Here is a 25,389-nt window from a genome sequence, read left to right as displayed (position 1 = left end):
CTGCCTTGACATCCATTGATTCCTTCTTAGATCACGAAAGGCCCAGGTAAGACTCAGTATCCCTTAGGCATCCAAAGACCAGGGTTGCAAAATGAGATGTTGTGGGGTCAAAGTCAGATATCTCTTGAGAGTATCTTCTCTTTGTTAAGTGATCAGCCGCCCACTGGTTCATTCAGTCACTCATTCACACAACAGATGGCCACTAGGTGCCTACCCCAGACTGAGCATGTGCTGGGTGCTGGGAAGTTGCACTGAGGAAGAACCCAGTCACATACCTGCCTTGAGGACCACCCAGTGTCATGTGGGATACAGGGAGTAAATTCCGAGCCAGGAGTAGTAGGTTCTAGATAAGCCCAGTGTGGGCAGTAAAGAGGGGCATCTCTAACCCAGGCTGGAAGGGCCAGGGAAGATGACTTGGAGCTGGGGACATCTGTGATGCAATGGCAGGAGTGTCCAACATAGTGCAAGGCCTGGTGCCACAGCTGTCTGGCCACGTGATTGCAGAGATGTTACCCCATCCCTCTGAGCCTCAGTTTATGTGGCTATAAAATAGGACAGACTCACACTGTCTTTTCCAGATTTATTACAAGTATTAAAAGAGACACTTTGCATGGTAGCTCTTTGTAAGTTGCAGTATGAATTTCAAATCGTGTAGTTGGAGTTTTTTTTTTGCAGTTTTTGGCCAGGCTGGGTTTGAACCCACCACCTCCGGTATATGGGGCCAACGCCCTACTCCCTGAGCCAAAGGCACCGCCCTAGTTTGAGTTTTTGAGTTGGAAAAGGATAAAGACCCACAGGCAGGTGATATACAACATCAGTAGGGTGCCCATCAGGAGGCTGAGAAGCCAGGTTGCCAGGACAATAGGGTCCTGCCGAACACAGGGAAAGGTTTGGAGGCCTCTTCCATGGCCTTCTGGTTTTCAACTCCCCCCCTCCACACACACACACACACACACACACACACACACACACACACTCAGTTTCTAGGAGAAAGAACCCTCTATGAAGGTTACTGCTCAGCCTTTGCCCTCTCATCCTCCTCCACCTCCCACCTTAGAAAATAAAACTTCAGGGAACTTCCTGCTTTGTTCTCTTGAATAGGCTCTGGTAAGGTGTGTGCAGAGGGTGGGAACAACATAGGGGAGGCCGTAAGCTGCAGGAAACTAGGGTTGTTCTGTGGGTGGGGGCTCGCAGGTGCCAGGGGACCACAGCCTGCCTTCTCGGGGGGCTGTATAGACTCTTCCCTTCACCTTGGCCCCGGCAACACCTGGACATTCACCACCCCTGTTTAGGAGATGTGGAGCCTGAGGAATAGGAGAAGATGACTCTAGTTCGATGGGTGCTTCTGTGGATAAGAAGCCCCATCACCTGCTTACAGCCTGCAGGAAATCCAGGGCCCCCCACTGCCCAGTAGCTTCTGTCACTCTGAGCGCTGTGGTCCTGGAGTTCCTGATGTCTGTTCCTTCTCTGGTCTGTGGTTCTGCCCATACTGTTGGCTCATGTCTCTCTTAAGAGAGAAGGTCTATTTTTGGAACAGATCCCTGAGGGAGCTCAGCTCCCAGAGCTAATGTTGCTTCTGATACTGTGTATGTGGCTGTTGGGATGTCAAGAACACACCCGAGCACTAATACTAATTATCACTAGCATTTATTGGAGCGTGTACCATGTGCTAACCCTTTTAGAAGTAAGTACTATTAGGCCGGGTGCAGTGGCTCACGCCTATAATCCTAGCACTCTGGGAGGCCGAGGTGGGTGGATTGCCTGAGCTCATGAGTGCAAGATCAGCCTGAGCCAGAGCAAGACCCCCATCTCTAAAAATAGGCAGTTGTGTAGCGGGCACCTGTAGTCCTAGCTACTTGGGAGGCTGAGGCAAGAGAATCACCTAAGCCCAAGTGTTTGAGATTGCTGCGAGCTGTGACACCATAGCACTCTACTGAGGGTGACAGAGGGAGCCTCTGTCCCCCCCCCAAAAAGATAGAAGTACTATTATAGTTATTACCCTTCTTTTATTATTATTATTTTTTAGACAGACTCTCATTCCGTCACCCTGGGTAAAGTGCTATGGAGTCATAGCAAACGCACACTCTTGGACTTGAGCAATCATCTTCCCTCAGCCTCCCAAGTAGCTGGGACGATACCCACCCACCACAACGCCTGGCTAGTTTTTCTGTTTTTAGTAGAGACTGGGTCTTACTCTTGCTCAGGCTGTTCTCAAACTCCTGAGCTCAGGTGGTCCCCCCTCCTTGGCCTGCCTGAGTGCTAGGATTACAAGCGTGAGCCACTGTGCCTGGCAATTATTACCCTTCTATAGGTGAGAAAAATGGAGCACAAGAGAGGCTAAGTAACTTGCCCAGGGTCACAGAGCAGAACGGTAGGGGAAGCTGGATTGGAAGGAACCCAGGTAGCCTGGCTCTGCCATCTCCTACCTGGAGCACATTTTGCTACATGCAAAACAGGGGTGTCAGTCCCAGGGGCTCAGGAAAGAATGGACTAGTAGGGTTAAATATTCATTTGATTTGGGTAAGAAACTGGATTTTTCTTTGGGGATGTTTCTGGGATGGCCGGGCCTAAATTATATATCCACTTAGCTGTGTAGGAATGTGGACTCCCTCAGACTGGCACTGGTGGGAAGTGCTCTGGTGTTTGCTCAGAGCTCATGGACAGTAATTGCTCTTTTCTCTTGGTTAAGGACTTTTCTAGAAGTAAGTCTCTACCAAAAATTCTATCTCATAGGTACTCATATTTTCAGAATTTGCGTCCTCTGTCTGAGCTTAGCAGTATCTTGGGGTTTTCCCCAAAACCTTGTGATGGTCGGTTAACTGGTCAAAATCTTGGCGCCTGCTTCGGCTCCCCATAGCACAGAGGTTATGGCGCCGGCCACATATGCTGAGGCTGGTGGGTTCGAGCCCAGCCCAGGCCTGCTAAAACAACAATGATAACTGCAACAAAAAAATGGCCAGGTGGTTCAGCAAGCACCTGCAGTCCCAGCTACTTGGGAGGCTGAGGCAAGAGGATTGCTTGAGCCCAAGAGTCTGAGGTTGCTGTGAGCTGTGATGTCACAGCACTCTACCAAGGGTGACATAGTGAGATTGTCTCAAAAAAATAAAAAAAATAAAATCTTGGCTCCTTCGTCTCCCCTTGGCTGCCACTGATGAAGCCGAGGTGATGATGACGATGTAGAGGAGAGTGTGATGACAGTCATTTCTCCCCTTCACTAAGATGTCCACTTCAACTTATTATCTCACTTTATCCTCACAAGAGCTCTGTGGGGAAACAAATGCCTAGTTTGCATGTACAGGTGAGACCACTGAGGCTCAAAGGGCCTGTGTGGATGGCCCAAAGGCAGTAGCAAGAATTCAACCCTGGATCCGTGTGACTTCAAAGCCTGCGGTCTTAACCACAATGCCATTATAAAATTGTATTCCAAAGACCATCGCTGGAACACATCATTAAACAGAGAGTTGTGAGCACATAAAAAACGGAAGTGGCGATCGCCAGGCGCCAACAGATGCCTTACACCAAACTCGACTGGTTTCGCCTTTTGATGAGGTTGGTTTGCTGGCAGACCAGGCGGAGCACAGCTGGAGATGTGATTTCAACAAAGCTTTAAACAAATGTCTCTTTATTTATTGTGCATGTGATTAAAAATCATGGTGGCAGTTATAAAATAAATAATTCACCCACCCAAGCCAACAAACCACGTTGCTTCCATTTCTCAGGCCTCTTTCCACTCTGTACCGCGCACGTGTGTGTGTGTGTGTGTGTGTGTGTGTGTGTGTTTTATCTAGTTTGTTGTTGCCGATGTACACGGACCATTTGTGTCCTGGGCGAGTCATGGTGGAGGCCTGGGGGTCAGAGGATCAAAGGTCTGGTAAGGTTGTGTCTCCTTGCTCCTTCCTGGGTTCTGTGCCTTTTCTTATTTAGCTCAGATGAGGACTTGGAGCATTTTCCTATCAGCTTTGTAGATGACACCCAGCTGGGAGGGAAAGGGTGATACTTTGGATGACTTAATGATGACTCAGAAAGATCATATAAAAGGCTGCAATGAACAGAGCATGTCCATCTGGGTCAGGAGTAAGTGTTGTGCTCACCGCACCACCACCGTCAGCAGCAGAGACAGAAACCATTTCTCTCCTGTGGTCAGGGCGTGAGGAGCCAGGCACCACTGCAAGAGATCCAGAATTTTGAGTTGGCGGCAAGCCCAGGGAAGGCTGGCATGTAGATGGGGCTGCTAAAGTCTAAAGTAAGCGTTTGCCTCTGTATTTTTATTTGGTTCTACCTTCTTAGAGTATTACAAAAAGTCTAATATGCACATATTTAAAGAAAATTTGGCTGGCCCAGAAAAGTAGTAAGAATTTTAAAATGGGGAAACATGAAAGTGTGATGGTTCCTGCCTATAATCCCAGCTGCTCAGGAGCTGAGTATGTCTGGAGCCCAGGAGTTCCAGACCAGCCTGGGCAATATAGTGAGACCCCATCTAAAAAAAAAAAAAATGGGGAGTGGGCGCCTGTAGTCCCAGTTACTTGGGAGGCTGAGGCAAGAGAATCGCTTAAGCCTAAGAGTTTGAGGTTGCTGTGTGGCACTCTACCCAGGGCGGCGACACCTTGAGACTCTGACTCCAAAAAAAAAAAAAGTGGGGGGGGAAATACTCATACAGAGGCATTTTAACAATTTGATATTTCCTTTGCAAAGTTTCTAAAAACAGTTGTTTATTTTTCTGACTGTGAAAGTTAGGAAGTTTTTTTTTTTTTTGAAGTCAAATAATATAGAAATATACAGAATAAAAGGTGAAATTTCTCTAAAATTTTCTCCCTCAGACTTTATAACCCCTAGAAATAGTGTGTCTCATGTTCCCCCACAAATCTGTGCGTATACGAATGTTTGTGCATACACGGGTTCTCCCTCAAATGGAGTCATACTGTAATTCCATTCTTCCAGTAAAGACATGGTTGCAATTAATTAATTCATCAAACACTTATTAAGTGCCCCAACCCATGCTAGGCTTGTGGAGCAAAGACCCACTCCTCCCTCCCTCATCATGTGCGGCTGGGAGGGAAGGTGTTCTGGGGCAGGGGGCTGTCCTGCAAGTTTCTCAGAGGAGACACCTGAGCTGAGTCTGGAAGGCCAGGAAGTAACCATGTCCTCTGGACTGTTTTTTTCATTGAACATTCTTAGTTTTTCTTTGCTATTACCTATTCTTTGAAAAAAGTATTTTTATTACTTTATAAGCTTTCATCAGGTGAATATGTCCTTCTTTGTTCTTATTTTCTTCTTGTTGTTTGTATGCACTGAGTGAATGTGGTGTTGGACAATTCATGGAGGGAGAAAGGACCTGCGGGATGAGGGAGGTAACCGGGCAGCACCTGCAGAGGCCATCTGGGGTGTCTTGTGGTTTATGCTGGTGAATTCTAGAAACCATGTCTTCCTGGGAGTGTGATGAATGGTGAGGTTGAGGCAGATGGCCACAGGCTTAGAAAACACTTTGTTTGAATGGTGGGAAGAAGTGAGCAGGTTTAGCCCGAGGAGGAGCAGGTGGAGCGTGCATGTGAGCACCAGCATGGAACATCTCCAGCTGCAGTGCCTCCTGCCTGAGCTGGTGGGATGGGACTGGTTCTTTTGCGATGCTAATTAGCACAGAGGGTATTGGGGTACTGGAAAAGAACTTGCTACAACTACTACTGGGATCAGTATGGCACTAAGTGAAGATGCCATTTTCCCCAGAAAGAATGGCCCTGGGAAAATGGGAAGTTAAACGCCCTCTAGGCCAGTGATTTTCTTTCTTTCTTTTTTTTTATTAATATTAAATCATAGCTGTGTACATTAATGCAATCATGGGGCACCGGTATGCCTCGAAGAGTTTTTTTTTTTTTTTGGTAGAGATAGAGTCTCACTTTATGGCCCTGGGTAGAGTGCCGTGGCATCACACAGCTCACAGCAACCTCCAACTCCTGGGCTTAGGTGATTCTCTTGCCTCAGCCTCCCGAGCAGCTGGGACTACAGGCGCCCGCCACAACGCCCGGCTGTTTTTTGGTTGCAGTTTGGCTGGGGCTGGGTTTGAACCCGCCACCCTCGGTATATGGGGCCGGCGCCTTACCAACTGAGCCATAGGCGCCGCCCTTGCCTCGAAGATTTTTAAAGATCATTAATTAGTTTCAAAAGACATTCAAAGCTCAGGAAATACGTTCTTTTTTTTTTTTTTACTCTTTTTTGGGATCAACGTAATGTAAGTGTGCTGCAGAAGTTTACCTATAGGTTCAAGTGAGCCATGAAATAAAAAAGGTTGAAAAACGCTGCCTAGAATCTGCCCCACCTCTGAGACCCCGGCAGTCTGGCCTCCTCACATCCTGTTACTCCAGGACAGGCTCTGCTTTCAAGGGAGGGCAGGGGCAGGGCTTCCTCGCTTGCATATTCAGTGCTTTTGCTTAAAATAATTCTTAGGTTTGTAGCTTATTAACATGCTAGGAGGCAAAGGCAGGGAAGTGGCTTTTCAGAACAAACTCCATACATACCAGTCAAAGGACTGGACTGATTTCCCAGGGAATTTTGTGTAGTAAAGAAAGCCAACTGTTTCCTTTGATGTATTTTTGTAATATTTGGAGGTATACAACGTTAGAAATGGAGGCCAGAGTAGTGGTTGCAGAGCTGAAGGCTTAGAGTACGGGAGGGAGGGGGGTGGGGTCATGAAGGCCACCGTGGGGAACTGATGCTGCCTGCACACGGGAGCCTGCCCATACCGTGAGGAAATCAGTGCAACTTAACAAGCACATACCTCAGCGCAAGTAAAATGGGAAACCTGAAGACATCACTGGATTATATCAACCTTGTGGTATTGTAATATAGTTTTATGAGGTGTTACCCTTGCGGGCAGGTGGTATTTCTTAGAATTGCATGGAATAGTGAACACTGTTTGGGTGATGGGTGCATATAACTGACTCAAGCATCACAAAAGCCATCCATGTAGCCATAGACATCTGTATCCCCTTCACATCTTGAAGAAAAGCTGCATAGGGATCCACAGCCAGCTCAAAAACATTTCAATAATGAAAAGCGCATTAGTCCATGAAATCAGAAGGTGAGAAAAGGCGAGAAAATGAATGGAAAGTTCTGTGGTGCTGGCTGCACCTGCCGATTCTCCTGTGTCCTCTTGGGGTCAGGGGTGGGGGGTGGAGGGTCTGTCTGGTTGTGCTGCCAGAGGCCAATGCTTCCCCTCCCAGTCTGGTGACTTGGGCCAGGGTGGGGAAGGGATGGAGTGATGCAAACTTAGTGGAATCAGAGAGCCAGAGATGGAATTCTCTGTTTGGAATTAGCAAGAGGTACTGGGGTGGACACCCATCCCAGGCCCAGCAGAGGAAGAGACCACGCAGAGTCCACTCTTGGGGACTGAGGTCAGTGGGTAGCCAGGCCAGATCTGATCCCAGGGGGCTTGTGGGGCAGTCGCAGAACCCTGGGGGTTGCACCGGAGCATTACCCCCCCCCCCACCCAGAGAGAGGAGGGCACCTGGAGGAGGTTGCAGGGGAGGAGGGCTGCCCTGGGGAGGCCTCCTGCGTATGGCTGTGGGGAGAGAAGATCAGTCAGTTAATTCATCAAGGGCTAAGTCTGGGCAGGACTGAGGGTGGGGGTGAGGGAGGGACGCAGTGGGAAGAGGAAGCTGGGGCATCCGGAGCACCAGGCCTGGGAGGTCCCCCAGCGTGGCAGTGGGGAGTCACGGATGCCAAGTGAGTGGTCTAAGTCAGAAAGGAGGGGGGCCCAGGGAGAAAGTTCTGTGGAGTGGAGTGGTCCAGGGAAGAGTCCTGGGCGGGAAGGAGCTCAGCCTTGACCTGTGTGCTGGAGGGCAGGCAGCAGAGGTGGTGGGAGGGGTCCAGCCATTCTGAATGGGCAGGATGGGACCAGCCTCCTGGCTGGAGGCAAGGTCAGACTTAGAGGGATCTAGTGCCCCCAGACCAGTGTTGAAGGGGTGGGAATGCTGACCCGCTGGTGGGCACACCAAGGCCAGTCACTTGGGCCCAAGAAGTGGATTTTGTAGTAGGTAGAGTTTTGTGGGGTCCCAGGCCAGGCACAGTGGTTCACACCAAAACTCCCATCACTTTGGGAGGATTGCCTGAAGCTGGCAGTTTAAGATCAGCCTGGGCAATATAGAGAGACCCCATTTCTGGGGGGAAAAAAATAGCCAGGCATGGTGGCAGGTGCCTGTAGATGGAAGGACACTTACTATAAGATCTCTTAGTGTATGTGTAGGCCACATTTTGTTCATGCATTTGGTGGTTATTTATACACAGATTATGTGCTTATCTGGCTACTGTAAATAGTCTTGCAGCAGACATGGGGGTGCAGACATCGCTTCAAGATCCTGATTTCAGTTCCTTTGGATAAATACCCAAAAGTGGGACTGCCAGATCTGCAGAGGGTTCTTGAAGGCAGTTAATCTCTGTGAGCTTCAGTTAACATTTAAGGGGAGGAGGGTCATGGCTACAGGGTCCCGGCCCAGGAGAAGCAGGAGGGCGCCCGAGCGCATAGTCCAGGCTTTGTGATCAGATGGAGGCTGCAGTTCAGCTCTGCCACTTTTTTAGATATCTGGTTTTTGATAACTCATCTTCTCATCTGAAATGAAAGCTAGTTATTTTAGGGGGCCGGGTGGGAGAGGCCCTGTGGGCAGACCCCTTCTGGGGGTGAGGTGATGTCTCAGTCAGTGGCGTTCAACCCCCTGTCACAGTCTTTTGGGACATTGTTTTTTTTTTTTTGTTTGAAAGGTCTTTGTTGACGAGGGAGGGATGCTGCAAAGCAGTGTCAAGGAGGAGAGAAAAGGAAAGAGAGAGAGGGGGGAGAGGGGGAGAGAGAGAGGAGAGACCGAGAGAGACATAGAGAGAGAGAGAGAGGAGGAGAGAGCGACATTGTCTTAAGGAATGACCCAGAGGCCTTCTGGGTCTTGTTGCTGCTTTAAGCTGAGGACTCCATGTTGGTTGTTTTAGTATTTTGAGGTTCTGCATAAAATTGCATTTGAAATAAGGTTTTCTTTTTTAAATTGTTGGGGATTCATTGAGAGTACAAGAAACCAGGTTACACTGATGGCATTTGTTAGGTAAAGTCCCTCTTACAATCGTGTCTTGCCCCCAAAAGGTGCGGCACACACCAAGACACCACCTCCCTCGCTCCTTCCCTCTCTCTGCTCTTCCTTTCCCCACCCCTCCCGCCTTCTTTCTCTCTCTGCTCTCCCCTTCCCCCACCCCCACCATGTCATTAATTGTCATTAATTGTCCTCATCAAAATTGAATACATAGGATTCATGCTTCTCCATTCTTGTGATGCTTTACTAAGAATAATGTGTTCCACTTCTATCCAGGTTAATACAAAGGCCGTGAAGTCGCCATTTTTTTGTGTGTGTGGTTTTTGGCCAGGGCTGGGTTTGAACCCACCACTTTCGGCATATGGGGCTGGCGCCCTACTCCTTTGAGCCACAGGCGTTGCCCAAGTCGCCATTTTTTTTAATGGCTGAATAGTATTCCATAGTTTTCCTTGTTTTAAGAAGTATTTTTAGAAATGACTAGAAACTTGATGTGCCACTGGCCAGCACCTGGCCTTGCTGTGGGTGGGTGAGGAGAACCTGGCCAGCTTTCTTTTCTCCCTCCCAGGCCAGTCCCTGCCTTCTCCGTGGAGGGAGTGGCTGCATTAGAGACTGCAGGCCTTCCTGGGGCCTTGGGTTGGGGCAGACCCACGGGGAGCAGGTGGCTGTGGACTGGTCGTGGCTCAGCCACCCCAGGTTCCCGGAAAGAGCTGCCAGCTTTTTTCCTGCCTGGCCTTTGAGGTCCATACCTGAGTCTTGTGCTGTTCAGGTTTTTCATTTTGTTTTAATGTTTGAACTTTAACTCCAATGGCTCCACCAGAGCAGAGGGAAGAATAGGGCTGCTGGCTTTGGGCAGGGATGGATGGTGGGTGGAGAGCTCAAAATGAAAGGGAGATGGCAGGTAGGCCCTGTCATTAGCAGGAATTAGCTAATTATCCTCTGCAACAGTTCTACTTAAAAGGCCATAAAAGGTTATTTACCCACTTTTAAGAGGGGGAAACTGAGGCACGGTGAGATTATACTTTTCCCCTGTGGCTCAGGGGTCTCAGTCCCGACCCTCATCTGGTTACATGCCCCACACCCCCAAAAGGGAAAGAAAGAGACTGTCAGGTAGTCCTCCCTGAGTCTGTTCTTTGCCCCCCCGTGGGTCTTGCTGCGGGTGTGTGGCTCCCTGTCCACCAGCCCTGTGGGCCACGCCCTGGGCAGCTCTGGGAGTTGGGGACAGGACATGGCCCGAAACCTGCTGGAGCCGGCTGCCCGCTGGCAGAGAACCCCTGGGTTTCTGTGTTGACACAGTGCCCATTGGCTGAGTCAGGCCCCTGGGGGACTTTCCTTCACGGCCTGACCAGGTGTGGAGGCTTCTGGTTTACTTCCTTCAGTGGGAGTATTGGCTGCCGGTCAGCTTTTTGTTCCTCTCACAGGCTGGGGTTACAGATCAACAGATAATTCCAGATCCTCCTTGGGGCCCCGCAGCCCCACTTGTTTCCAGCTCCTTCTGGTGGGGCAGGTGAGGACAGGTCAAAAGGCAAGAGTGAGAGGGTTGGGGGTGTAGAGTGTCCATCACCAGTTGGCCAGGCCTTCTCGGGAGCCACAGTGGAGTGTGTGTGAGGAGGAAACTAGTGACTGCCTCTGCTGACAGCCTCAGGGACTCTGAGACAGATGCTTGTAACCAGTTGTGGGAGGGTCCGCCGGGCGAGGAAGCAGAGTCCAGCCCCGCCCGGCAGGCCCTGTGCACCCAGGTGGTTACTTAAAATAGATGCTCTGAGACTCTGGTGATGGGAAGAGGGGAGCTTCCTGGAAGCTGCAGGTGGCGCTTCTGAAACTTTCAGTTCCCAGGAACGACCTGAGGCACTGGCACTGTTTGTCTTAGTTTATTTTTTATTGTTACGCTTCATGATCAGACAAGTCTGGGAAACGCTGGGGGTGCGATCGGTGGGAACAGTAGCCCCTTGTGGGCTTCTTGAGAATCTGGCTTCTCGAGAGATCAGTTGACCCTGGCTGGTGAGTGGGTGAGAGGGCTTTCTTTTCCCTTCTTGGTCATCCCATGATGAACAATCAAATCCTCCTTGATTAGGCCCAGTGTGGGGCTGTGGCAGGTTGGGTGAAGCCCACGCCTGCCACAGCCCAGGAGCCTCGGAGGGACCGATGCCCACTCCATCCCCCCACCCCCGGCCGGCTGTCTGAGTTCCCTGTGGCTGGTAGTGTCCCTGGAGAGAGCCCCTCTAAGTGGGCTGAAGACAGACCCCCTTCATAACCAGCAACCTAATGGAGACCTCTCTGCACCGTCACTTTGGTACCTATGACAAATACAGTGTTCGTTTTTTGGAAGTCATCCTTGTCTGTCATGCGTCTGAGGTGGCCTTGAGCCAGTTTCTGGGGACTCTGGCCTGGATCTACGCAGAGCTGGCCGGCAGGGATGTGCTACAGAATGCCTCCATGGAAATCGTCACAGATGCTCAGGCTGTACCCTCTTTTTCTGCTTAAACGGTTACAGGGATGGTTTATGGTCTAGGACCCTGGTGGTGGTGCTGACATCATGGGATTGAAATCTGCCTCATCTGCTGGGTGGGTACTCTGTGTAGGTCAACAGCGTTTGTCACATATCCATGGACATGCGTCCAGACACCCTTGTCCTTGTCTCAGGTCTGAGCAGTAAACCTGTGTCACCAGCTGGTGGTGTCACCTCTGCCCCTTGACCTTGATCTTCAGCAGCAGAAGCAGGTTATCCATGCTCATGTGGCTGCCCTTTGTGGTCACTCCTTGTGACTCTGAGTGACCTCTTCATGTTTCCAGGCTCACCTCGCACCTCCCCTGCAGATCACACCCAACCTTAGCCAATTGAGGAATAACCTTTATTTATTTATTTTTTTTTTGAGAGAGAGTCTAAAGCTGTTGCCCTGGGTAGAGTTCCGTGACATCACAGCTCACAGCAACCTCCAACTCTTGGGCTTAAGAGATTCTCTTGCCTCAGCCTCACAAGTAGCTGGGACTACAGGCAGCCGCCACAACACCCGGCTATTTTTGTTGTTGTTGTTGTTGTAGTTGCATTATTGTTTTTAGCTGGCCAGGGCCTGGTTTGAACCCGCCACCCTTGGTGTATGTGGCCGGTGCCCTGCCAACTGAACAACGGGCACCAGCCGAGGACTAATCTTTAAAAGAGAGTCTGGGCCAGGTGCGGTGGCTCATGCCTGCAATCCTAGCACTCTGGGAGGCCCAGGAGGGGATTGCCTGAGCTCACAAGTTCGAGATCAGCCTGAGCCAGAGTGAGACTTTGTCTCTACTAAAGGTAGAAAACCTAGCTGGGAGCGGCGCCTGTGGCTCAGTGAGTAGGGCGCCGGCCCCATATGCTGAGGGTGGCGGGTTCAAACCCAGCCCTGGCCAAACTGCAACAAAAAAAATGGCCGGGCGTTGTGGCGGGCGCCTGTAGTCCCAGCTGCTCGGGAGGCTGAGGCAGGAGAATCGCATAAGCCCAAGAGTTGGAGGTTGCTGTGAGCCGTGTGACGCCACGGCACTCTACCCGAGGGCGGTACAGTGAGACTCTGTCTCTACAAAAAAAATAAATAAATAAAAATAAAAATAAAAAAGAAAGAAAACCTAGCTGGGCGTTGTGGCAGGTACTTGTAGTCTCTGCTACTTGGGCGGTTGAGGTAAGAGAATCACTTGAGTCTAAGAGTTTGAGGTTGCTGTGAGCTATGATGCCATGACACTCTACCAAGGGTGACAAAGTGAGACTCTGTATCAATAAAATAAAATAAAATAAAATAAAATAAAATAAAACAGTCTGGCAGGAAGATTTGGGTTTCTCCATCTGCTTCAGCTGGAATCTTGTGTGGCTTTGTGGACAGTCAGTAGTGTTGTTTATAAAAGTAGATAGAGGTAAAAACCAAACAAAACAAAACAAAATAGATAGAGGTACTGAACCAGGTGGTTTCCTTTAAGTAGGACTATGCTCTGAGTTACCAAGGGCAAGTTCTGGCTTTGGGTTCACCTGTCCTCAGAGCCAGCAGGGTCATGGGCACTGAAGAGTTGCTCCCAGTGATGAGTGTGCTCCTGGGGAGCCAGGAGAGGGTTTCTCTCAGTGGGAGGATTTGTTGTTGACTTAGACATGGAGTTTTGTTAGCTCAGCATTTAGCTTTCAGCCCTGGTGAGTTGTGAGTTTCTCAGTGGGAGTAGGTTAGCTGCATTATTTTTCTTAACATTATCAAATAAACATATCTTTTATTTGACCTTCGATTAATGTAAATCTTTTTTTAGCCGGGGCGGGGGAAGATGCAAAAGACTTGGACTAGTATGCCTAGGACAACAGGAAATACCCTGTTCCAGGCTTCCACAGTCTCTCTTCCTGGGTTCCTGGGCCTGCCCCCTCTCCCCTTAGAAACGCGGGTGAGAATGGCACCGTCTGAGGGTCTGGACAACCTGCCCTGTGGGCTCTCCCCTTTATCCTGTCAGGATTTCTACTCTGTGCATACCCTAAACCCTTATTCCCAGCTACCACTGTGGAAATTGTTCCCTGCTCCCTTGTCCGAGTGGCATGGAGCCAGAATCTAACTAGGGCTGGGAGGTGGGAAGAGGCCACAAGAGTGTCGCCTGTACGGGTGTTTGTGGTGTGCTTCAAGGCACGCTGCTGTGGATATGTGTGTGCGCCTGCAGATGTGTGTAGGTACCTACGCATGTGTGTGTGTGTACCTGCAGATGTGTGTGTGCACCGGCAGATGTGTGTGTGCGTGCCTGCAGATGTGTGTGTGCGCGCCTGCAGATGTGTGTGTGCGCCTGCAGATGTGTGTGTGCCTGCAGGTGTGTGTGTGCGCCTGCAGGTGTGTGTGTGCGTCTGCAGATGTGTGTGTGCCTGCAGATGTGTGTGTGCCTGCAGGTGTGTGTGTGCGCCTGCAGATGTGTGTGTGCGTGCCTGCAGATGTGTGTGTGTGCCTGCAGATGTGTGTGTGCGCCTGCAGATGTGTGTGTGCATCTGCAGGTGTGTGTGTGCCTGCAGGTGTGTGTGTGCGCCTGCAGATGTGTGTGTGCGCCTGCAGATGTGTGTGTATCTGCAGATGTGTGTGTGTGCCTGCAGATGTGTGTGTATGGGCGCCTACAGATGTGTGTGTGCACCTGCAGATGTGTGTGTGTGTCTGCAGATGTGTGTGTGTGCCTGCAGATGTGTGCGTATGGGCGCCTGCAGATGTGTGTGCGCCTGCAGATGTGTGTGTGCGCCTACGTATGTGTGTGTGTGAGCCTGCAGATGTGTGTGTGTGCGCCTGCAGATGTGTGTGTGTGCCTGCAGATGTGTGTGTGTGTGTCTGCAGATGTGTGTGCGTGTGCCCCTGCATACGTGTATGTGCACCTGCAGATACATATGTCTGTGCACGTGCAGGTGTGTGTGTGTGCACCGGCAGATGATAATTGTGTGCACCTGCAGACGTGTGTGTGCCTACAGACGTGTGTATGCGTGCACCTGCAGACAGGTGTGTGTACCTGCATGTGATATGCGTGTGTGCACCTACATGTATGTTTACTCTGAAGAAAGAAAGATGGAAGAGGCAAACACAGGCACAGGCAAACTGTATCTTGGGTTGGCTCTGTGGCCTACTAGGTGTGCAGTTGCACCAGGTAGAGGGAGCCTCCTGAGTCCTCTTGCCCCTCCTTCCCCCTCGTGGCCCCTTCCCTAGCTGAGAGGCTGACCACGCATGTGCCTGGAACCCCAGAGCAAGTGGGAGGAGCTGGGCTCTGGCCTCAGCTTTGCTGCTGTGCCGAGTTCGCTGACCTTGGACCAGCTAACTCCTCTCTTTCTGCCTCATTTTCCTTCTCAATAAAATGACGGGGTTACATGAGGTGATCTCTGTTAGGCCTGAAAATGGAGCCAAGAACTAAAGTTATAAAAGAAAGCAGGCGAGTTACTGATTAAACAGCCCTTCTGGGCTGCGGGATCCACAGAACTCATCACACTGCAGGGAGGGCCGAGGCCTGCATTGAGCCGCACGCTGCCAACATCCTTGCTCCGCGGCTGCCTGGGTGGCCTCTGGGGTCCGCTGTCCCTGGTCTTGGCTGCCTCCCCCCTCCCTATAGGAGCGTCTGGTTGCTTTCCCATTTTCCTGAATCCTTGCTCTTGGACTGTGGAAGCTGACCACCCTGGGAGGCAGACACTCAGTATCCAATGCCAGATCTGCCACTGAGAGCAGGTGTCCTTACAAAACCATCCCTTCTCCCTTCCTGTAAGATGGGTGATAGCACTAGAGAGGCCTGGACGATTTGCAGGGTTCTTGTGAGGATTAGGAAGGAAAACAGTTGTTAATTTGCTCTATAAATTGTAAATACACCTCAACGTAATGCATTATTATTTTGCTACATTTCTTTTTTTTTTTTTTGTAGAGACAGAGTCTCACTTTATGGCCCTCGGTAGAGTGCCGTGGCATCACAGCTCACAGCAACCTCCAACTCCCGGGCTTAAGCGATTCTCTTGCCTCAACTTCCTGAGTAGCTGGGACTACAGGTGCCCGCCACAACACCCGGCTATTTTTTTGTTGCCGGTTGCACACAGCTCACAGCAACCTCCAACTCCTGGGCTTAAGCGATTCTCTTGCCTCAACCTCCCGAGTAGCTGGGACTACAGGTGCCTGCCACGATGCCTGGCTATTTATTTGTTGCCGGTTGACCGGGGCTGGGTTTGAACCCGCTACCCTCGGTATATGAGGCTGGCGCCTTACCGACTGAGCCACAGGCACTGCCCTTTGCTACATTTCTTATACACCTGTGCACACCCACACAGTGTGTTCAGAAAGCCCAGCTGAAACCTTTTTGTTTTGTCATTCATAAATATGGTTAAACAACCAAGCACCATCGAACATCTAAAGAAAATCTGCAGCCTGAAATAGAAAGGCAAAGTTCCAAAGATACCCTAAAAAAATCTAGTCGTAAGAAAGAACAAGAAGGTAATCACATTCTGAAAATAAGAAAAGGCTTCTCAAACAAGTAACCTTCAAAGAATGAAATGTCACCCTTGGAAACAAAATAGATGCTTTTCAAAATTAAAAAATCATTGCCTTTACTAATAAGTCTTGAAACCAGATTGTATGATTTCAGTTTTCTTTTTCTTTTTCAGAGTTCTTTGAATTTCCATAGAAATTTCAGAGTCAGCTGGTTAGTTTCTACAAAAAGCCTGCTGAGATTTTGTGGAAGATTGCATTGAATCTAAGATAAATTTGAGGAGAAGAGATGTTTTAACAAAAGGAGTCTTCTGATCCATGAACATCATATTTTGCTTATTTTATTTAGGGTTTTTAAAAAAATTTTTTCTGAGACAGAGTCTCCTTTTTTCGCCCCTGGGTAGAGTGCCATGGAGTCACAGCTCACAGCAACCTCAAACTCTTGGGCTCAAGCGGTTCTCTTGCCTCAGCCTCCTAAGTAGCTGGGACTGCAAGTGCCCTCCATAACACCCGTCTATTTTTTGAGACGAGGTCTCCCGCTGGGTCAGGGTGGTCTTGAGTCCGTGAGCTCAGGCAATACACCCGCCTCGGCCTCCCAAGTGCTAGGATTACAGGTGTGAGCCACCTCGCCCGGCCTTTTTTATTTAGTTCTTTTAGAATTCTTCTCAGCAATGTTTGGAGTTTTTCAGCATACAGGTTTTGTACATTTTTGTCAGATTTACTCCCAATTATTTCAAATTTTTGACAATTTTTTTTTGTTTGTTTTCTTGGAAACAGGGTCTCTTCCTGTCACCCAGACTGGAGTGCAGTGGAGTGATCATAGCTCACTACAACCTCCAATTCCTGGACTCAAGTGATCCTCCTGCCTCAGCCTCCCAAGTAGCTGGGATTATAGGCACGCACCATCATACCTGGCTAATTTTTCTATCTTTTATAGGGTCTCACTGTGTTGTTCAGGCTGGTTTTGAACTCTGGGCTTAAAAAGTCTTGGCACTTGGGCCTCCTGAAGTACTGGGATTACCCGCATGAGCTACTGTACCTGTCAAGACACCAGGAACAGAGGAAGGCTGTACAGCAGCGGTTCTCAACCTGTGGGTTGCGACCCCTTTGTAACAATGAAAATACATCATGGCATCAGGAAGGTTGAGAACCACTGCTGTAGTGAGGGTGAAAAAAATGGGGGAAAGAGTCTGTTTTTCCATAGGTTCCTGAATGCTAGTGACTGAGTTTAAATCACTCCAGCCAGAACATTAAAAAATTATTCCCTGTAGCACAGTGGTTACGGCACCGGCCACGTGCACTGAGGCTGGTGGGTTTGAACCCAGCCAGGGCCTGCTAAACAACAATGACAACTGCAAAAACAACAACAACAACAACAAAAAAAAAAACAGCTGGGTGTTGTGGCTGGTGCCACTAGTCTGGGAGGCTGAGGCAAGAGAATAGTTGAAGCCCAAGAGTTGGAGGTTGCTGTGAGCTGTGACGTCATGGCACTCTACCCAGGGTGACGTAGTGAGATTCTGTTTCAAAAAGAAAAAAAAAAAAAAATTCTCTGGAGCAATTGAACCACCCCTGAGAAAGATCTATGTAGCCTAAGAATTGGGAGTGCCCAGTATAAAAGGTCTTGCTTAGCCACTGGTGGCCTAGCTTGAAGCCGCCTGTGACAAGCCACAGACATACAACAAGCTCCCAAACAGCCTTTAGGAGCTCCTTCCTAAAGGCAAGAAATCACCAAGGATCGTCAGGCATCTGAGGAAAGACTTCAACATGGAAGAGAAAGTCAGAAACAGAGAAAAGGTGCATTAGAAATAAAAGAGGAAATGATTTTTCACCCATGAAACAAATAAAAGATGTCATAAAAGAGGAAAAATTCAAACCAGGAAACTTGGAAATTAAAATTTTTATAGCAAAAACATGAAAAACTCAATAGAAAGGTCAAAATAACGAGGTGGATAATACAGAGAAAGGATAAATAGAATAGGGATTGAAGAAAGATAGACCAGAGAAAAATGAAAGGAAGGACATACTCTAAGAAATAAGAAAATTTCTGGCTCAGCGCCTGTGGCGCAAGTGGCTAAGGCACCAGCCACGTACACCTGAGCTGGCGGGTTCGAATCCGGCCCAGGCCCACCAAACAACAATGATGGCTGCAACCCAAAAATAGCCGGGCGTTGTGGCGGGTGCCTGTAGTCCTCAGTTACTTGGGAGGCTGAGGCAAGAGAATGGCTTGAGCCCAGGAGATGGAGGTTGCTGTGAGCTGTGATGCCATAGCATTCTACCCAGGGTGACAGCTTGAGGCTCTGTCTCAAAAAAAAAAAAAGAAAAAGAAATAAGAAAATTTCCTAGACTGAAAGGTACAAGTTTCCAAATTCAAAGGGCATGTGGAGCAGTGAACGTAATGAAATGTAAAGGTCCAATTCAAAGCATATCCCTGAAAAAGAAAGATTAAGTCATAAGTAAAAAAGATAATGGATTTATTTATACTATCAGATTTCTCAAAGCATAATTAGAAGCTAAAAAACAGAAGAGGCTCCACACTTTTAAGTGAAAATTATTATTCTTATTCTTATTATTATTATTTTTTTTTTGAGACAGAGTCTCAAGCTGTCACCCTGGGTAGAGTGTTGTGGCATCACAGCTCTTAGCAACTTCCAACTCCTGGGCTTAAGCAATTCTCTTGCCTCAGTCTCCCAAGTAACTGGGACTACAGGCGCCTACCACAATGCCTGGCTATTTTTTGTTGTTGCAGTTGTCATTGTTTTTTTCTTAACCTGGCCTAGGCTGCGTTTGAACCTGCCAGCCTCGGTGTATGTGGCCAGTGCCCTACTGACTGAGCTATGGGTGCCGCCTTAAGTGAAAATGATTTTAAACATATAGGTCTTTTTTTTTTTTGAGACAGAGCCTTAAGCTATTGCCCTGGGTAAGAATGCTGTGGCATCACAGCTCACAGCAACCTCCAACTCCTGGACTTAAGCAATTCTCTCACCTCAGCCTTCCAAGTAACTGGGACTACAGGCGTCCGCCACAACGCCTGGCTATTTTTTGATTGTAGTTGTCTTTGCTGTTTGGCAGGCCCAGGCTGGATTCAAACCTGCCAGCTCTGGTGTATGTGGCCAGCACCTTAGCCGCTTGAGCTACAGGCACCAAGCCAAACCTATAGTTCTATATCCAGCCAAACTGTCAACAAATGTGAGTGTAGAATTAAGGTATTTTCAGAACCTTCCAAAGTATCAAAAAAATTCCCTCTCAGGAAGCTACTGAAGACTGTTCCTCGAAAATGAAGTTAACCAAGAGAGATGAAGACATGGAATCTAAGAAATACAGGTCTTAGCACAGAAGGAGATTTAGGAAATTCCCAGGGCGATGGTGAAGGAAGTTCCAGACAACCACTGAGAAAGGACAGAGAGCTCTAGAAGGGAGGCCACCAGGAAGAAAATGAAATAAGTTATTTGATAGATTTTATAGGATTAAGGAGAGTATTATAGAACTCTTAGAGTATATGTAAAGATTAGAGTGTATTTTTTTTGAGACAGAGTCTCACAGTGGCATCACAGCTCACAGCAACCTCAAAGTCTTGGGCTCAAGCAGTCCTCCTGCCTCAGCCCCCCTAGTAGCTGAGAGCACAGGCATCTGCTACAATGCTCAGCTAATTTTTCTATTTTTAATAGAGACAGGCTCTCACTTTCAGCTCTGGCTGGTGTTGAACTCCTGAGTTCAAGCAATCCTCCCCACCTCAGCCTCCCAGAGTGCTAGGATTACAGGTGTGAGACACTGTGCCCAGCCCTGTGACTGTATGTTAAAAAGAAATCCACATAAATGAAAATTTGCAGTAGGGGCTTGGTGCCTGTAGCTCAGCGGCTAGGGCGCCAGCCACATACACTGGAGCTGGCAGGTTTGAATCCCGGCTTGGGCCTGCCAAACAACAATGACAACTACAGCCAAAGTTTGTGGTGGGCGCCTGTAGTCCCAGCTACTTGGGAGGCTGAGGCAAGAGAATCACGTAAGCCTTAAGGAGTTTGAGTTTGCTGTCAGCTGTGACACCACAGCACTCTACCAAGGGCAGCATAGTAAGACTCTTGTCTCAATAAAGAAAGAAAGAAAGAAAATTTGCAGCAGGAAAAACAAATAAATTATAAAGGAAAAAAAAACATAATAATGAACAATATTTTCACAGTATAATAATGAAAATAATGAAAACATCCTAGCGCTCTGGGAGGCTGAAGTGGGTGGATTGCTGGAGCTCAGGAATTTGAGACCAGCTTGAGCAAGGAAAAAAAAAATAATAGCTAGGTGTTGTGGCAGGCACCTGTAGTCCCAGCTGAGGCAAGAGAATCACTTGAGCCCAAGAGTTTAAGGTTGCTGTGAGCTATGGTGCCACAGTTCTCTACCGAGGGTGTCAAAGTGCGACTCTATCTCCAAAAAAAAAAAGGAAAATAGTGAAAACAGAGTATGGACTCTGTTTTTCATTTTTTTTATTATGCAGGCTTGGGCTGGGTTCGAACCCGCTGCCCCTGGTGCACAGGGCCAGAGTTCTAACCACTCAGATGTAGCGCCCAGCTGTAGATATAATTTTGTAAAACTTCGGTTCTGTAACTATTAGGAAGATAGGGGCACAGAAGGAGAAGAAGGACGTTAAAATCCACATTATCATAATAGGACGTCAGTTGATGATATTTTAAATAGGTGAGTCAACAAGCAGTGGTCTTGGCATATTATTTAGATATATGGAGATAAATTCTAAGCAGCTGGAAAGCATTTTGAGTGGTTGCTTCTAGGTGTGTTTCTATGGGTGATAATTAGAAAACGAAAATCGGAGACACAGCTATCCTAATGTGTGTGGAATCAGGAGAATCTTTTGCAGCAACGAGTTACTAATGTGTAAATGTGACAAGTCAAGAAATAAATCTAAACAGTTATGCTGTAACCACCAGAGAGAAACTAACTATATCCGGAAACAAACATGACACCTGTGGAATTTGGGGTTGGGGCCAGTGCTGTCAGGGGCAGAAATGCTTGTCTGTTACCAGGCTCAGGGGACACCCACCAGCCCCCTCCATATCCAGGTGCCTTTCCTCCTGGGCATTCCCAGCAGGGAGGACCCCAGGGAGCTGCCACCCTGTTGTAAGTTCTGTTTGTTTGCTTTTCACTCCCTTGGGTCTGGGCATGGGTGTGGATTCCAGCAGAGACCTGGCCCTCTCACTTCACCTTGAGGCACTTAAGGTTAAACATAGAGCAGTTTGTTCCACGACAGCACTGCAGAACTGCCTAGGTTTACTGCTCTTTTACTTTTAGCTGGTTGAACATTGGCAGGGCAAGGCTACTGGGTAGGGCATGCAGTTGACATGTCACCCTCGGACTCCTGGCCAGGCAATGGTGGGGATGGAATCTGGAAGGGGCTGCATCTGCTGGAGGAGGGGCAGTGTGGTGCCACCTATGGCCCCTGAACTAGGGTCGCTTTCCTTACTTTGGGTGTCCACCTGTGCCGATGATGACTCGCCTAAGGGGTGGGTTATGACTGGGTTTAGACACCCCTTTATTGCAATTTATGTATTTATGTATTTATTTATTTATTTCTGAGATAGAGTCTCACTTTATTGCCCTTGGTAGAGTACCCTGGTGTCAAAACTCACAGCAACCTCAAATTCTTGGACTCAAGTGATCCTCTTGCCTCAGCCTCCAGAGTAGCTGGGACTAAAGGCACCCGCCACAATGCCTAGCTATTTTTAGAGATGAGGTCTTGCTCTTGCTCAGGCTGGTCTTGAACCCGTGAGCTCAGGCAATCCACGCATCTCGACCTCCTAGAGTGCTAGGATTACAGGCGTGAGCCACCGTGCCCAGCTCTTCATTGCATTTTAATTTAAACAAATAATTCTTAAATCATTCTCTCCTGGTCCTGTCCGGACGCTGGGAGGCATGGTCAGGAATGCTGGCCCTTGTGTTCCTCCGAAGCATGCCAGGATGCATGGGGCTCTGGTGTGGGGGAAGCCCTCTTCTTCTCATTTTGAGTGAGACCTCACAAAAAACGTAAATGTCCTTCCCAGAGCAGGGGTGGGAGGCTGTCGGGTGCGGGTGTCTGAGTCCCAGTGCCTCCCTCTGTTTAGAACATGAATGGCCTTGAGGAAGGCGTGGAGTTCTTGCCAGTCAACAACGCCAAGAAGGTAGAGAAGCATGGCCCGAGGCACTGGGTGGTGCTGGTGGTGGTGCTGACCATCATTCTCCTGGTTTCCCTCATTGTCGGCTTCATGGTGTGGCACTTCCACTGTGAGTAAAGCCAGGGCCAGCCCTGGGGACAGTAAGGTGGGAATGACCATCCCTCCTCTCAGTGGACAGACCCACGGCCACCTACTGTGGACGGGAGGGAGGGCAGGGGGTGGGTGAGGGGTCTAGGATGCTGACTCCTTAGGCCCTTTCAAGACGCTGGCCCCTCCTCTCACCCACTGGCGCAGGGATCTGAGGGGAGCTATGGGGGACAGGCAAGGTAGTGCCACTTCCCTACCTCACTCCTTCTGTTCTTACCCAGACCGGAATATGCAGGTCCAGAAGGTCTTCAATGGCTACCTGAGGATCACAAACGAGAACTTTCTGGAAGCCTATGAGAACTCCAGTTCCCCTGAGTTTATAAGCCTGGCCAACAAGGTGAAGGACGCGGTGAGTCCAGCCCCTGGGGCCAGCGCTGGCCCTGCAGTCTGCTCTGGCACCCCCAACCCACCCGGCAGAAAGGACATCCCCCCTCACCTTTACTTCCAGGTCCCTGGGGATGGGGGGTGACCTAGGAAGGGGCCAGGTCACAGGAGGGGAGGGAGTGGCTAGGGTTTGGGGCCTGCTGTGACCTGCTGTGATGCTGTCTCCTGTCTCAGCTAAAGCTGCTGTACAGCAGAATCCCTGCCCTGGGGCCCTACTACAAGGAGTCAGCTGTGACTGCCTTCAGGTGGGTGCAGGGGGACCAGGCTGGGGGGGATGGAGTCGGTGGGGGTTCAGTGTGTGTTGTGACCTGCAGCAGGGCGGGCAGGGGAAGCTGGAGGTCCCGCTTGGAAGGTCAGGGCAGGTCTTTTTTTTGTCTTTACCGAAAGTTACTGAACAGCCTGGCCCTTCTGTCTCCAGGGCAGGAGTGACCCTAGCGGTGTTGCCAGGATGAGGCACCCAAAAGCATGTGCAGTGTTAGGAGCTCTGCCAGCAATGGCTGAGCTTAGGCATTATTTTTACAATGTGAGTGAGGAGTGGGGTGCTCAGACAGGGGTCAGGGGTTCCTCACATTTTCTGTGCTTGCACAATTTTCAAACATACTTTCTTATTCCCCTTTTTAAAAATAGACTTTATTCCCCCAATACTTTTTTTTATAGAGACAGAGTTTCACTTTATCCCCGTGGCGTCACAGCTCACAGCAACCTCCAACTCCTGGGCTTAGGCGATTCTCTTGCCTCAGCCTCCCGAGTAGCTGGGACTACAGGCGACCGCCACAACGCCCGGCTATTTTTTTGTTGTAGTTTGGCCCGGGCGGGTTTGAACCCGCCACTCCCTGTATATGGGGCCAGCGCCCTGCCCACTGAGCCACAGGCGCCACCCTCCCCCAATACTTTTTATTTTGCAGTTGAATTCTGAGCAATGCTGTGTGGCAGGTCCCATTCCTATCCCCTTTCATTCCTATCCCCAGAAAACTAGCATAGGAAGGGCTCCTTGGTGTGCCCAGGCTAGTGGCCACACTCGAATGTGTTTTATTTTCTGCACCTGAGCCTGGTCGATAGGGTTGAATGGAGGCCTAAGAGCAGAGGACAAAGGAGCCAGATCTCTGTACAGGGCTGGGAGGGTGGGTGTGCAAAAGAGACCCTGGGAGCCCCTTTGGGCTGCCCGAGCTGTCCATCTGCCCCTGGGGCAGTCAGGGCGGGTGTGGGGGAAGGGTGTGCCCGGAGCCTGTCTCAGCCCCGCCTCTGTCCCCCCAGCGAGGGCAGCATCATCGCTTACTACTGGTCCGAGTTCCGCATCCCGCCGCATCTGGTGGACGACGCTGAGCGCGCCATGGCCCAGGAGCGCGTGGTCACGCTGCCGCCGCGCGCACGGGCCGGGCACTCCTTCGTGCTGACCTCGGTGGTCGCTTTCCGTGAGTCAGGGGGCACAGTGGGGGACAGGGGGGCAGGGGGCTGGGACCTGGACCATGGCTGGGGGACCCGAGCCCGGTGCCCTGAGAGACGACTGCTTGGCGCTCCTCCCTTACCATAATAAGGAAGCGGGAATAAGGAAACTGATCTTATCAGTAAGCACCTTACTCTCCTCGTTCTCAGCCACTGATCCCAGAACACTGCAGAGGACCCAGGACAGTGAGTCACATGGGTCCTCCTGTGGGTGGAGAGGAGGAGGGATGTGGCCAGACCTTGGGGTGCGGAGGGGAGTTCAATGCTGAGCCCTTCGCCTCTTCTAGGCTCTGCTCTAGGTCCAGGGAAGCCTGGGGCCTCCCAAGGAGCCTGGCCTGGGATGAACCCCCGTGGGTGTCGGGGCGCCCCCGGCCTGCCGCACCCCAGCCCTCCTCCCTGTCTCCTGCACAGACAGCTGCAGCTTCGCTCTGCACACCCGCAGCGGGGAGCTGACGCGCTTCGCCACGCCCGGCTTCCCCGACAGCCCCTACCCGGCCCGCGCCCGCTGCCAGTGGGCCCTGCGCGGGGAGGCAGACTCCGTGCTGAGCCTCACCTTCCGCAGCTTTGACTTGGCTCCGTGCGACGAGCGTGGCAGTGACCTGGTGACGGTGTATAACACCCTGAGTCCCATGGAACCCCACACCCTGGTGCAGTGAGTATCTAGGGAGGGGTGGGGGGAGCAGGGCTGGGGGTGCTGTGGGCGGTGAGCAGCTGCCCCTGCAGGGCCAGCTTCGGGACCAATCGCAGTGTAGGTTTGGGACACAGCTCAGGACTCTCGGCCACAGGCTGCTGCCAAACGTCCAGGCAGCAAGGACAGATGTGTGGCCCTCAGTGTGAGCCCGGGTGCAGTGTCTGGGGGATGATTTCCTCGGCTCGGCCAGGGCGGGAAGCCTCCCCCTCCCCGCTTCAAATGCCAAATCCATTCCCACAGCGTGTGCCTCCTTTAATTAGCAGAGAGAGGGCGCAGCCCACGACCCGTGACATCCGGTTTTGTTATTATTCAGATGGTCAGGCCAACAGGTCAGGAGCTGTGTTACTCACAGGTCCAAGAGGAGGGGCACAGCCCAAACTCAGGGCCACAGAGGGAAACTCCTGGCCTGTTGGGGAGGCGGTGGGAATGAGGGGAAAACGTGAGCAAGAGCCTTTATTATGGTTTACACAGGAAAGGCAAGATGAGGCTTACGAACAGGCTTAGGACTGGCTTGTTTGGATAATTTCGGAGGTCTGTGGAGTATAGGAGCCGTCTCTCCTTGTCTGGGACTGGCCCTGGGGTGATTAGGGTAAGGAATA

At 50.1% G+C, this 25,389-nt stretch overlaps 1 protein-coding gene across 2 annotated transcripts in view; it reads left to right on the top strand.

The window, feature by feature from the left end:
• Positions 1-25,389, top strand: part of ST14 (ST14 transmembrane serine protease matriptase) — a 44,511-nt gene that overhangs the window by 2,647 nt on the left and 16,475 nt on the right. Inside the window, exons 1-7 of one of the 2 annotated variants that reach the window (XM_053593854.1) lie at positions 4,125-4,243; positions 22,075-22,234; positions 22,494-22,621; positions 22,831-22,901; positions 23,911-24,068; positions 24,250-24,285; positions 24,511-24,751. In XM_053593854.1, coding sequence (XP_053449829.1) covers positions 4,223-4,243; positions 22,075-22,234; positions 22,494-22,621; positions 22,831-22,901; positions 23,911-24,068; positions 24,250-24,285; positions 24,511-24,751 — 815 coding nt within the window. In that variant the 5' untranslated portion in view covers positions 4,125-4,222. Of the gene's footprint in view, positions 1-4,124; positions 4,244-22,074; positions 22,235-22,493; positions 22,622-22,830; positions 22,902-23,910; positions 24,069-24,249; positions 24,286-24,510; positions 24,752-25,389 lie in introns of those variants that run through there. The other variant, XM_053593853.1, reaches the window with a different exon arrangement.

Source organism: Nycticebus coucang, chromosome 6 (assembly GCF_027406575.1).
Source record: "Nycticebus coucang isolate mNycCou1 chromosome 6, mNycCou1.pri, whole genome shotgun sequence".
Taxonomy (NCBI): domain Eukaryota; kingdom Metazoa; phylum Chordata; class Mammalia; order Primates; family Lorisidae; genus Nycticebus; species Nycticebus coucang.
The sequence above is the reverse complement of the archived record's forward strand: the minus strand, read 5'-3'. Positions and strand labels throughout refer to the sequence as shown.